Source organism: Chiloscyllium punctatum, chromosome 30 (genome assembly GCF_047496795.1).
Source record: "Chiloscyllium punctatum isolate Juve2018m chromosome 30, sChiPun1.3, whole genome shotgun sequence".
In the NCBI taxonomy this organism is placed as follows: Eukaryota; Metazoa; Chordata; class Chondrichthyes; order Orectolobiformes; family Hemiscylliidae; genus Chiloscyllium; species Chiloscyllium punctatum.
This window is the reverse complement of record NC_092768.1, coordinates 13063755-13077162: the sequence shown is the minus strand read 5'-3', so window position 1 is coordinate 13077162 and position 13408 is coordinate 13063755. Positions and strand designations below refer to the sequence as shown.

The window sequence follows — 13408 nt, the reverse complement described above, 5'->3', positions numbered from 1 at the left end:
GGACTGCAGATGCTGGAGATCAGAGCTGAGAATGCGTTGCTGGAAAAGCGCAGCAGGTCAGGCAGCATCCAAGAAGCAGGAGAATCGACGTTTCGGGCATGAGCCCTTCTTCCTGAAGATGGGCTCATGCCCGAAATGTCGATTCTCCTGCTCCTTGGATGCTGCCTGACCTGCTGCGCTTTTCCAGCAACGCATTTTCAGCGCTGTGATATTTGAGTAAGCTACCAATCATGCGATTTCGCTCTTGCTCCCAGTTGTCTGTCCTTTTACGTAATGCATTTTATCCTTTCGCAGGTTTTGGATGATACTGGCTAGGCCAGCATTTATTGCGCAGTCCTTGTGGCAGGGGGGCACCCACAGTACAGTCAGGGAGGGGGTTTTAAGAGTTTAACTCAGTGATATTGAAGGAACAGTGATACATTTCCAAGTCATTTCAAGTGTGGAAATGACAGTTGTGGTAATATCACTAGATGATAATTTAGAAGTCCATATTAATATTCTGAGGATGTGAGCTTGAATCCCTCCACGAAAAATGAAGTATGAATTCAGTAAGAAAAAATCTGGAATAAAATGATGTTAATAATGACCATGTAACCACAGTCAAATTGTTAGAAAAATCCATTTGTTCATTAATGTCCTGAAATGGAAGCAATCTGCCGTCCTTACCTAGTCTAGTCTACATGTGACTCCAGAGCTACAGCAATGTGGTTGACTCCTAACTGCCCTCTGGACAATTGGGGATTGGCAATAGCCAGTGATTGCCCCGTCCCATCTCTGGAATGTTTTCAAAGTCATTATTCATGTTGGTGGTGGAGGGGATGGATCTTTAAGGTGGTGAATATGATACCAATCAAGCGGGCAACTTTGTACTAGATGATGTCAGGCTTCTTGGGTGTTGTTGGAACTGCACCCAGTTGGTGAACTGAGGAGAGACACCTGACTTGTGCCTTGTAGATGGTGGATAGGCTTTGGGGAGACAGTAGATGAGTTACTTGCCACAGAGCTCCCAATCTCTAACCTGCTGTTATAGATGCTGCATGTTTACAGCTGATCTGATTCAGTTTCTGCTCAATGGTAATCCCCAGGGGATTGATAGTGGGCTAGTTACAGTGATAATGCCTTTGAATGTCAATGCATGCCATCAAGGGATCTTTGTTGTTGTTTCCACTCCTCCTTCCAAGGTTCTGTTGGTAGAACCAGTGTTTAAATTGCCATTTAAATCAAGAAAGCTCTGGCTTCAATCCCCCAACTATGCCAAATGAATGACTGCAGATGCTGAAAACCAAATACTGGATTAGTGGTGCTGGAAGAGCATAGCAGTTCAGGCAGCATCCAACGAGCAGCGACATCGACGTTTCGGGCAAAAGTCCTTCATCAGGAATAAAGGCAGTGAGCCTGAAGTGTGGAGAGATAAGCTAGAGGAGGGTGGGGGGTGGGGAGAGAGTAGCATAGAGTACAATGGGTGAGTGGGGGAGGAGATGAAGGTGATAGGTCAAGGAGGAGAGGGTGGAGTGGATAGGTGGAAAAGAAGATAGGCAGGTCGGGGCTCACTGCCTTTATTCCTGATGAAGGGCTTTTGCCCGAAATGTCGATTTCGTTGCTCGTTGGATGCTGCCTGAACTGCTGTGCTCTTCCAGCACCACTAATCCAGTATTTGGTTTTCAGCATCTGCAGTCATTGTTTTTACCTTGTTGATTTTAACCCTACTGCGAATCCTCTTGCAAGGATGCCTGCCTTGAAGACGTTTTCCTCCTCTCTCTACAAGAATCTCAGGGAGTCCCTCTCCCACTGCAACTCCCAGGTCATTTCCGACTTCAACAGCTTCCTCATTTCCCCTTCCCCCACCTCATCCTAGTTTCAAACTTCCAGCTCAGTAACTGTCTCCTTGACTTGTCCGACCTGCCTATCTTCTTTTCCACCTATCCACTCCACCCTCTCCTCCTTGACCTATCACCTTCATCTCCTCCCCCACTCACCCATTGTACTCTATGCTACTCTCTCCCCACCCCCACCCTCCTCTAGCTTATCTCTCCACGCTTCAGGCTCACTGCCTTTATTCCTGATGAAGGGCTTTTGCCCGAAACGTCGATTTCGCTGCTCGTTGGATGCTGCCTGAACTGCTGTGCTCTTCCAGCACCACTAATCCAGTATGCCAAATGAATGCTTTCTCCTGGGTGTCAGTTGAGGTTGCTAACCTGTGTCCTGTAATCTAATATCCTGTTCACAGTTCCCACTGGAAGGAATAATAATTTAAAAATCACAATCAATACGGCATCCTAATTAGAATCTAAACAGCTCCTCTTGAGGTCCATCTGAATTTCTTTCTGATCCTGGCTGTGAGATGCTACACTGTAAGAGTGAGATTGATGTTGGATGAGTTTGGCCATGATACCCTCTCTGAGAAGCCACCTCTTGTCATCGGGCTGATGCTCATTTCATTCTGTCTCCTTTCTACCACAGCTGGCAATACAGCAGGTGCTAACATTGAGGAGAAACCCACACAGTTGCTCACCTGTCAATCTCCCACCTTCAACAAGGAGCCTTTCAAGGGTAAGCAAGGTTTAACCACATTTACTCTGTTCACAAGTACTCAACAGGTTTTGTCAGAGCACTTTGTCCATTTCATTACTTAAGATAATAGTTTCAGAAAGGAATATCACTGATTTCAGAGTCTGAGGGCACAGTGTGAGACTTCCGTTTCAAAGGAAGCTCTGTATCATTAATAACAGGAAGGTTGGCAGTATTTGTGAAGAGGGAAACATAGTTAATGTTTCAAGGTCAATATTAGTGTTTCTGAGAACTGACAGAGACTGTAAAATGGTGTTCTTTATGCTGTTGACAGAAAGGAAATTGAATTGAATTAGCTTTATTGTCACATGTTCGCATGAATACAGTGAAAAGTTTACAAGTTACAGCGCCATCTTAAGTACAAAGGTAGTTAGATACAGACTCTTGGGTACAATGCAAAAAAATTATGGAAAAAAGTGTAATAAGTTAAACAATACAGTCCTCACAAAAAAAGTGGGAAAACAAACACAACTCCACACTATCTAAATGCCTGGCCATGCTGGACGTACGCTTCTCACAAGAGTTCGACCTCCCCCACCCCCGCTGGACCAAGTTCCCTTTGGGCTGCCTGCTCCCGCACCCCCAGCTAGAGTCCCTCTCAGATACAGCTCCAGGGCCCCAGCCATTTCTGGATTTCTGAGAAGCTGCAATGCTACTGGTTTGAGTTCTGTCTGGGCTCACCAGCTGCCTTGTGGCCAACTGTGAAAGAGCCCAGCTGCTGCTTTTGCCATTGCTGCCTCCATGACTGAGCTCCCTCCATAGGTTAACAGAGAAAAGAAGAACTTAAATCAAAATGAAAAATGGTGAGAAAAGGAATGGGCGAGCTCCATCTCAGCAACCCTCCTCCATCACCATCTTGGTCTTGAAGAGGCTTAGGGGATGTTGATGTAAGAAAAATGGAGGATAGAGGTCATTCTCTGAAGCTGTGGCACTCAATGTGGAGTTGTCCATTACACCCAGAATGTTATAGCGCGTTACAGACCCTTCGGCCCTCTGTTGCATCGCCCTGTGAAAATAATCTGATGTACATGCAACCTACACCATTTCATTATTATATATATGTATTTCCAATATCCATTTAAATGCCCTTAACGTCAGCTCTGCATCTTGCCTATGTCCCTCTGTAATCCACAACATCCTTCGGCACTATCCACAACTTTGCCTATCTTAGTGTCATCTGCAAATTTACTCACCAATTCTGCTGTCTACAGCAGGGTACCACCAAACACATCTTCCTCTCCCCTACGCTGTCAGTGTTCTGCAAGTGCCATTTGCTCACAACATCCAGGTCTGCTCCTCTGTCACTCCTAACACTTTTTTTACACCCCCATGTCACCTTCCTGTGCAATCACAGAAGATGTGGCATTTGTTTATTCAGCTTCTCTGTCGAAGGCTCCAAATGCACCTTCCAGGTGAGGTAGCGTTTCATGAACTAATTTCAATATAATCAACAATTGGTGGCTCATAATTTTGTCATCTTTACATTAGCGAGAGCCAAACACAGACAGGCTGACTGCTTTGTGTAACACTTCTGCTGTGACAGTGATGGGATGAAATGGGCAAAATCTAGTTTTCTGCTGTGTGCCGCCTTTACTCTGTAGATTCTGAAATTCCACACCAGATAGGCATTCCTCTGTCTTTGACAGCTGAGTGCAGTGTTAATAGAGAGAACCGTGCAATACCACAGGTGCTCAAGAGTGTTTACCTTCTTGTGAGCTGTCTGCAGAGAGTTTTGTTCGGTATCTAACCCAGAGAGTGCACTGCTTTCATCAACTGTGTCAGCATCCTTTGCCCTATTCAAGCTGAACATCCTGTATGTTATCATAGACCCAGTGTTTTTCTATTTCTGTTAACTTGCCTTATTACAGAAAGGGCAATGAATTTACATTTATGCAGCAACCTCAATCTCTGAACATCTCAACATTTTTTAATAGCCCATCAACAATGTCTGAAGTACAGTAATTATTGAAACCTAAAAAGCTAGGCCATCAATCTGTTCACTGCCAAGTTCCTACTTGCAGCCTTGAGTGGTAATGACTGTTCAATCTATTTTAATAAGGTTAAATGAGGGCAAAATATTAACCAGAATTCCAGAGAGAACACTGAATCTGTGTCAAAACAGGTTTTTAGACAGGCGTGTTAGACCAGATGATGCTCTCAAGCTCCCAGTTAGGACCCAAAATTATAGCAATCTGGTTCACAGGCAAGGGTGGAACCTACCATGTGCTGTCTTTTTGAGGTAACTGCTGGGGATATTCAATCAACTTAATATTGTCGGAATGTGAGACCGATATGTTGTTGGAATGGAACATGCTAACTCTGGTCTTTGACAGCTAAGGCAGGCCGAGGTCAATTTTACATCTGTTCTCTTTTTCCCTACAGATAACACTGCAGCAACAAGCAACACTGAGGAAGATCTCACACAGCCATTCACCTTTCGGTCTCCGACATTCAGTAGAGACGCATGCAAAAGTAAGGCTTGGAGCTGAAAGATGCTTTAAATGTCAGACCTGATTTGAATAGAAGTCTTTCTCTGTGGTCCTGGAGAGACCATGGACTGTTTCCATAGAATGTGAAGACTGCAGTGAAGCAATAAAATTATTATGGTGCAAAATTGTAGTGCCTCCCTGAGCACGGCCTGCAGAACATGAAGTTTACCACTGAATACCAGACTGGCAGTCTTCAGCAAATGATGGGACCAGTGCAGTGTAAATGAAAATAGATTTACAGCACAGAAACTGGTTTTACTCAGTATGCTTTACTTAACTTGCAGCACACATGGGTTTCATCAACTGTGTAATGGTTTCATGCCTGAAATCAATCTGTTACCCTGATTCTTTCTGCAGTGTTTTCCACCTCGGCTGTTTGTAGATTTCCATTGCGAAGGGAAAATGAACTTTGTTTAGACGCCATCTTTCAGGGCATGTCAAAATACTTCAGCTCTCGATAAAGTACTTTTGAAATATAATCCCTGTTGCATTGTAGGAAACATGGCAGACAGTTCACACAGTAAGGTTCCACACAAGATAGTGACCAGATAATCTGTTCTTTGTTATTTAGGGGATGAAATTTGACAATGATTCTGAGGAGAATCTCCTGCACTACTTGGATCACAGTAGTGATTGCATCACAGTATTTCAATGATTAGGCTTACCTTCAAAGAGATAGCATGTCTGACAGTACAACATTCCCTCAGAACTGCACTCCAGTGTCAGCCAGCATTATGAACTAGAGTCTAAGGACTGGGATCTGATCCCACAGCTGAATGATTTGAAGATCAGCGTGCTGTCTGACTGATGCATTGCCAATTAAGTATACTGCGGGGAAAGATAAACCACTCGCTTAGACTGGCCAGGGAGCTGGAAACTGGCATTCTTGCTTTTCGCAATCAATCAGTAAATGAAACCTGAAGATGGTGCATGTTTTAGAGAAGAATCACAAACATGTCTTGTTCCTCCACAGGTAACACCGCAGCAGCGAGCAAAACTGAGGAAGAGGCCACGCAGCTTTTCACCTTTCCATCTCTGGCACCCAGCGAGGACGCTTCTAAAAGTAAGGATCAAACACTGTAGGGATGGGCTGGCTACATCGTGTGGGAGGGCATATTTAAAAACAGTGACTTTGAACAGAGGTATTTGCCTCTATCAGACATGGTTCTAGATTAGAGTGGTGCTGGAAAAGCACAGCAGTTCAGGCAGCATCCGAGGAGCAGGAAAATTGACGTTTCGGGCAAAAGCCCTCATCAGGAATAGAGGCAGAGTGCCTTCAGGGTGGAGAGATAAATAAGAGGAGGGTGGGGGTGGGGAGAAAGTAGCATAGAGTATAATGGGTGAATGGGGGTGGGGATGGAGGTGATAGGTCAGAGAGGAAGGTGGGGAAAGGTAGCAAAGAGTACAATGGGTGAATGGGGGTAGTCATAAATAAAATTCAACAGGAATTTCAGGAAGAAAGCTGTGAGAAACTGGAACTTGTACTGCAGGAGGTAAAACAGATATGGTTGTAACCTCCCCATCTTTGTACTGTTCCATAGAGTCATAGAGATGTACAGCATGGAAACAGACCCTTCAGTCCAACTTGTCCATGCCGACCAGATATCTCAACCCAATCTAGTCTCACTTGCCAGAATCCAGCCCATATTCCTCCAAACCCTTCCTATTCATATACCCATCCAGATTCCCTTTAAATGTTGCATTTGTACTAGCCTCCACCACTTCCTCTGGCAGGTCATTCCACACACGTACCAACCCTCTGTGAAAAAGTTGCTCCTTAGGTCTCTTTTATGTCTTTCCCCTCTCGCCCTAAACCTATGCCCTCTAGTTCTGGACTCCCCCACCCTAGGGAAAAGACTTTGCCTATTTACCCTATCCATGCCCTTCATAATTTTGTAAACCTCTATAAGGTCACCCCTCCGCCTCCGATGCTCCAGGGAAAACAACCTCAGCCTGTTCAGCCTCTCCCTGTAGCTCAAATCCTCCGACCCTGGCAACATCCTTGTAAATCTTGTCTGAACGTTTTCAAGTTTCAAAACATCTTTCCAATAGGAAGGAGACCAGAATTGCACGCAATATTCCAAAAGTGGCCTAACCAATGTCCTGTACAGCCGCAACATGACCTCCCAACTCCTGTACTCCATACTCTGACCAATAAAGGAAAGCATACCAAACGCCTCCTTAACAATCCTATCTACCTGCGACTCCACTTTCAAGGAGCTATGAACAGTTTTTAATGATATGAATTGTCCACAGTATTTCAACATGATCCAACCAACATTTGTTATAAAATTTCCTTTATTTGCGTGTCGCTGACAGGGCCAGTATTTGTTGTCCATCTGTAATTGCCCTTGAACTGAGGGCAGTTAAGAATGAGTCATGTTTGCTGTGGGTCTGAAGTCACATTTAGGTCAGACACCTGAAGGTGACAGATTTTCTACCTTTAAAGGTCACTAGTGAACCAGATAGCTTTAACTGCAATCTGTGATAGTTGCCATGGTCATTGTCACTGAGACTAGATTTCAATTTAAGTTGCACCAGCTGCCATGGTTGGATTTCATACCATGACTCCTGTGTTTTAACTGGGCCGCTCGGTTATTAATTTAGTGATGGTACACACTGGCGCTGTCTTCCTAGGTTCTGCTGCAAGTGTTGAGTTATAAGCTTCTGTTGGGTATCTGTAGTTATTCATGATCTAACCCAATTGTGTGCAGCATTTTTATTGACTGTCAATGTTGTCTCTGCTCAAACCCAACATCTTATCTGTCTCCACTTTCTTGCTTTTATTTTTATCTTTACCTTCAACAAGGATGTTGTGAAACTTGAAAGGGTTCAAAAACGATTTACAAGAATGTTGCCAGGGTTGGAAGATTTGAGCTATGGGGACAGGTTGAATAGGCTGGGAATGTTTTCCCTGGAGCGTCGCAGACTGAGGGGTGACAGTATAGAGGTTTATAAAATCATGAGGGGCATGGATAGGATAAATAGACAATGTCTTTTCTCTGGGGTGAGGGAGTCCAGAACTAGACGGCATAGGTTTAGGGTGAGAGGGGAAAGATATAAAAGAGACCTAAGGGGCAACTTGTGCAGAGGGTGGTGTGTGTATGGAAATGAGCTGCCAGAAGAAGTGGTGGAGGCTAGTACAATTATAGCATTTAAAAGGCATCTGGATAGGTATATGAATAGGAAGGGTTTGGAGGGATATGGGCCAGGTGCTGGCAGGTAGGACTAGATTAAGTTGGGATATCTGGTCGGCAAGGACGGGTTGGACCGAAGGGGTCTGTTTTTGTGCTGTACATCTCTGTGACTCTATGACTGTGTGGTTCATGAGTCATGGGTGAAATTTGGACTCGGGACTGTTTGACTCCAGCTTGAGACCCCTGTGTTCTTGTAAGGATTGAATCAGTTAGCTTCATTCAGGGTTGGACATGAAACCGATAATGTTGCGCTGATTGAAAATTCATTCTGGAAATGACTTGTCATATGAGCCAAATCTGATTATGCACTCTTCCTGTTCTTCCACAGATAGCAGCGTGACAGTGGGTAATACAGAAGAAGAGGCCACACAGCCATTCACCTTTCACTCTCCGACGTTCAGTAAAGACGTTTCAAAAGGTGAGATCCCAATGCATGCAGTCAGGGTGAAGTGTGTTACAATGGGCTCCAATCATTTTTGTGTCAGACCTGTGGCTGGCTTGAAGCCCTACACAATACTCATGGAAGACACTGTGGGATTTTACTCTGGGCTCTGATGTGTGCAGGGCTGAGATTAAATGACTGGATGGAGATCTAGTTTCTACTGGGTTGTGTAGAATCTGTCGTTCAAAACCAAGCAGAGAAGGTGTTAGTGCCAAGGGCACTGTTAATGGATGAAGCCTTCCAGTAGGTCATTTGGCCCCTCCAGTCTGTTCTGCCTTTCAATATGATCATGGCTGAGCTGTGCCTCAATGTCTTTTTCCCACACTGTCCCTGAACACCTTGATGCCTTTAATATCTCAAAGTCTCTTGTGAACATGATCAATGACTAAATCTCCACCGATATTCCTGTTGTACAGAATCTTGAAAGAATGAAGTTAGTCAGTTCAGTTTGGGGTATTTATGGAAAGTGGTAGGTTGACCATTATTTCAAGAGGATTTGACTAAAGGAGCATCAAAGTCATGCTCCAATCGTGTAGAGCTTTGGTGAAACTGCAGCTAGAGGATGGATTTAGTCTCCACTAAGTGGTTGAGGCCAAAACATTGAATGTTTCCAAGAATTAGTTAGATATAGTTCTAAGGAGATTTTGGGTTTGGGTGAGTAATGGGAACAGGGTTCTGAATTGGGTAATCAGCTGTGATCATATTGATACCCATTTCCTGTTCCTATTTTCTGTGTTTGTATATTTTGGGCACAGCTTGCTGCCAGTAAATTGAGAACAGGAGCCCCTTGCTGACTTTATTTTTCCCTACGTGTACCTCAGTCCACCCTGACCCGATGACTACTGCCCTGGTTAATTTCTGTAACAACCTGTTTTTATAAATTGAATCATTTGGAAATCTCCAATTTTAAAAAAAAGGATATTGTATGTGTTATTTAAAATCTGCCTGACCCTCTATCGAATGCTGCTTTGCATGTAGCAAGAGCTGTGACTGACTGACTGGAAGTTCAGATCCCTCTTCAATGTTCTTTCTGTTGCCTGGTAGCTGGACCCTAACTTCTCCCCCAACCCCCCCCCCCGCTGCCTTACAGATCTGACAACATGATTCTCCACCCCGCCCCCCCCCCCCACAGATGTGACAACACAATCAGATTGTTTGATGAATCACTGCAGGAACCTCTGTAAAGAAAAGAAAACAACCTTTTTTTCAGAAGGCTCAATTATAAAATGATACAGTGCAGAAAGAGTCCATTTGGCCTATCATTTGCAGTGTTGGTTTTTCAAAAGTACCAGTCCAATTAGTTCTACTTCAATCCCCTTGACTACTCTCCCCAGTTTTCTGTTTTCTAGTCGCCTGACAAATTTATCCTCTTTGAATATTTATTTAATTATCTCCTGAATTAGCTTTCTGTTCTTGGAGGTTTTGCATTCCAGATCACTGCAACTCTGTGTGTTTTTATTTAGAAGGTGTCTCCCCTGGGCTTCTGGTAGGATCTGTGTGTGGCTGGTTAGGTCAGCATTTATTGACCCTTCCTTGAGAAGATGGTCATGAGCCATTTCATCACCTTCCTGCTGTGGTCCTTTAGCCAATCTTGTTAAATCTACCTCCTCTGGTACTGGCCGTTCTGTCACAGGACACCGTTGAGTCTAATTGAGACTTCTCATGAATTTGAGCATTTAGCCTGGTTTCCTGTTGACCTTCTCTGCACTGTGGAGGACAGCTGCCGATTCTCCAACCCCTGGATCCCTCCCCTCCTCATCCAAGGCAAAGGCCTCTGCATCCATCACCACCAATTTCATGGAAGACAGTGCAAGACTGTGTTTGAATAATATGTACCTTCAAAATATGTATCATCTTTCATGGCCTTACTTTAGTAATTTACAATTTATCATTGCATTAAAGTGGTCTGGTTCAAAGTTTAAATAATTTTAGAGAATTAAGGGTTATTAAGAAAGCATATGGTGTTTTGGCTTTCATTAACAGGGGGATTGAATTTAAGAGTCGTGAGATCTTGTTGCAGCTCTATAAAACTTTGGTTCGACTGTACTTGGAATACTGTGTCCAGTTCTGGTTACCCAATTATAAGAAAGATGTGGATGCTTTGGAGAGGGTTCAGAGGAGGTTTACCAGGATGCTGGCTGGAATGGAGGGCTTATTTTACGAAGAGAGATTGACAGACTGAGTTTGGACTTTTTTTCATTGGAAAAAAAGGAAAAGAGGGGACCTAATTGAGGTGTACAAGATAATGAGAGGCATAGATAGAGTTGATAGCCAGAAACTTTTTCCCAGGGCAGAAATTGTTAACACAAGGGGTCATGGTTTTAAGCTGTTTGGCGGAAAATATAGAGGGGATGTCAGAGGCGGGTTCTTTATGCAGAGGGATGAGAGAGCATGGAATGTGTTGCCAGCAGCAGTTGTGGAAGTGAGGTCATTGGGGATATTTCAGAGACTGCTGGACATGCATATGGTCACAGAAATTTGAGGGTTCGTACATTAGGTTTACCTTACATGAGGATCAATGGTCGGCACAATATCGTGGGCTGAAGGGCCTGTTCTGTGCTGTACTGTTCTATGTTCTAGAATCTTGCACATTTTGCTTCTGGTTAATTTCAAATTCTCTTCCTTTTCTATGTAACAAGCCCCTGTTTATTTCACCCAATATGGCTGGTGACTTCTTTTGTGTTGTTACTGCACATGTTTTTATTGTAAAGCTCAATGGGACTTTGTGCTCAATAGCACCACCAGGTGGCAGGAGGGACAGAAACTGCACTGTTTTGCTTAAGTGAGTATTTACTTGGGAGTGAAAAGCAAGTGATATAGAACATAGAGCAATGCAGCGCAGGAACAGTCCCTTTAGCTAACCGTGTCTGTGCCGACCATGAAAACAAAATGCACTCTGGAAATTAAAAACAAAAATGAGCAAGACTTGCACTTAAGAATACAGGAAGTATGAGACATCTCAAACTGTTTGTCACTGTAGTTACCGTTGCAGTTTAGGGAGCCAAACCAAATTCTTTGTGAAGATGTATATAGGATGTTTCCCTTGGCTGGTGACTCTGCAAACAGGGGAAATATAAGAAGCAGGAGTAGGATATCTGTCCCATCGAGCCTGTGCCACCATTCACTAAGGTCATGGCTGATCTTTTCGTGGACTCCACTCCACTTCCCCTCCTGCTCACCATAATCCTTAATTCCTTTACTGTATAAAAAATTCAACTTGCCCCAGTTTACATCTTCACATTGCTAGTTATTAAATCCAGGAGACTGAAACATTGTACTTTCTGTGGGTTCATTTGGACAAGTGTCTGAAGTCGTTGCTCTGTGTGTCAGAGCAGTGAAGGGTTCTGTTGACACGGGAATAATGAGGCAGGAGGTGGTGTCTGCAGCTGGTGCTCAGCCCCTGTAGTGTGGAGGTCAGTCTGTCGGAGGGCAGCGGCACTGCTCTGATCAGCGGGCTTAATGGCAGAGTCAGGTTGGATCTGAGAGTATGGAATGCAGGCAGTTTCTTTGAACAAGCATCCTCTACACATCCCACAGACCCCTTAGCCCTGCTCCAACATTCTCCCTCCATTTGGACCCCTTCCCCTAGCCTTTTACCTGCACTCAATCTGTTCTTGAGAACTTTCGCAACCGTGACATTGGTCACCTCAATTTGTCTGCCTGCAATACCCATTCCAATCAAGAACTGACTGCACTGTGTGCACTCCGATCCAACCCTGGCTTTGTTGTTGAGCCTGCTGGTCTGGGTGGTGGTGTTGTGGTCTGACGGACTGACCTCTGCATTGCACAGGCTGAGCGCCAGCTCACAGATACCTCCTCCTATCATTTCCTGGATCCTGATGCCATGATGAAACATCAGGCCATTGTTTCAACCACAATCACTAAACTCATTTGATATGATGTTGTCCCCCTACATCCTCCAAACTGATAGTCCTCCAATCCCGAAAGACTCCCTTCTACCTCCTTCCCAAAATTCCCAGGCGGACCCATTGTTTCTGCCTGCTTCTGCCCCACAGAACTCATCGTTTACTGTCTTGACTCAGCCTTTCCTCCCCTGGTCCTGTCGCTGCCCACTTACATCAGTGATTCCTCAGATACTTTATGCCAGTTTTAGAATTTCCAGTTTGCAAGGTCCAGCAGCCTGCTCTTCACCATGAATGTGCAAGCCCTTTACACATCCCAACCCCACTAGGATGGTCTCAGGGCTCTCTGCGTCTTCCTGGAACAAAGGTTACCTTGGAATACAATGGGAACTTGACCAGATGGGTTAATGGGCTGAGGAATGGCAGATGGAGTTTAGTTTAGATATATGCAAGGTGCTGCATTTTGGAAAAGGAAATCAGAACAGAACGTGTACACTTAATGGTAAGGACCTGGGGAGTGTTGCTGAACAAAGAGACCTTGGAGTGCAGATTCATAGTTCCTTGAAAGTAGAGTTGCAGGTAGATAGGATAGTGAAGAAGGCGTTTGGTATGCTTTTCTTTACTGGTCAGAGTACTGAGTGTAGGAGTTGGGAGGTCATGTTGTAGCTGTACAGGACATTGGTTAGGCAACCTTTGGAATATTGCGTGCAGTTCTGGTCTCCTTCCTATCGGAAAGATGTTATGAAACTTGAAAGGGTTCAGAAAAGATTTACAAGGATATTGCCAGGGTTGGAGGATTTAAGCAATAGACAGAGGCTGAACAGGCTGGGGCTGTTTTCCCTGGAGCGT

At 44.4% G+C, this 13408-nt stretch overlaps 1 protein-coding gene across 1 annotated transcript in view; it reads left to right on the top strand.

Moving 5' to 3' along the window:
- Positions 1-13408, top strand: part of mdc1 (mediator of DNA damage checkpoint 1) — a 45472-nt gene that overhangs the window by 18211 nt on the left and 13853 nt on the right. The window contains exons 6-9 of the mRNA XM_072549893.1: positions 2461-2550; positions 4951-5040; positions 6031-6120; positions 8583-8672. Of these exons, the coding sequence (XP_072405994.1) occupies positions 2461-2550; positions 4951-5040; positions 6031-6120; positions 8583-8672 (360 nt within the window). The remainder of the gene's footprint in view (positions 1-2460; positions 2551-4950; positions 5041-6030; positions 6121-8582; positions 8673-13408) is intronic.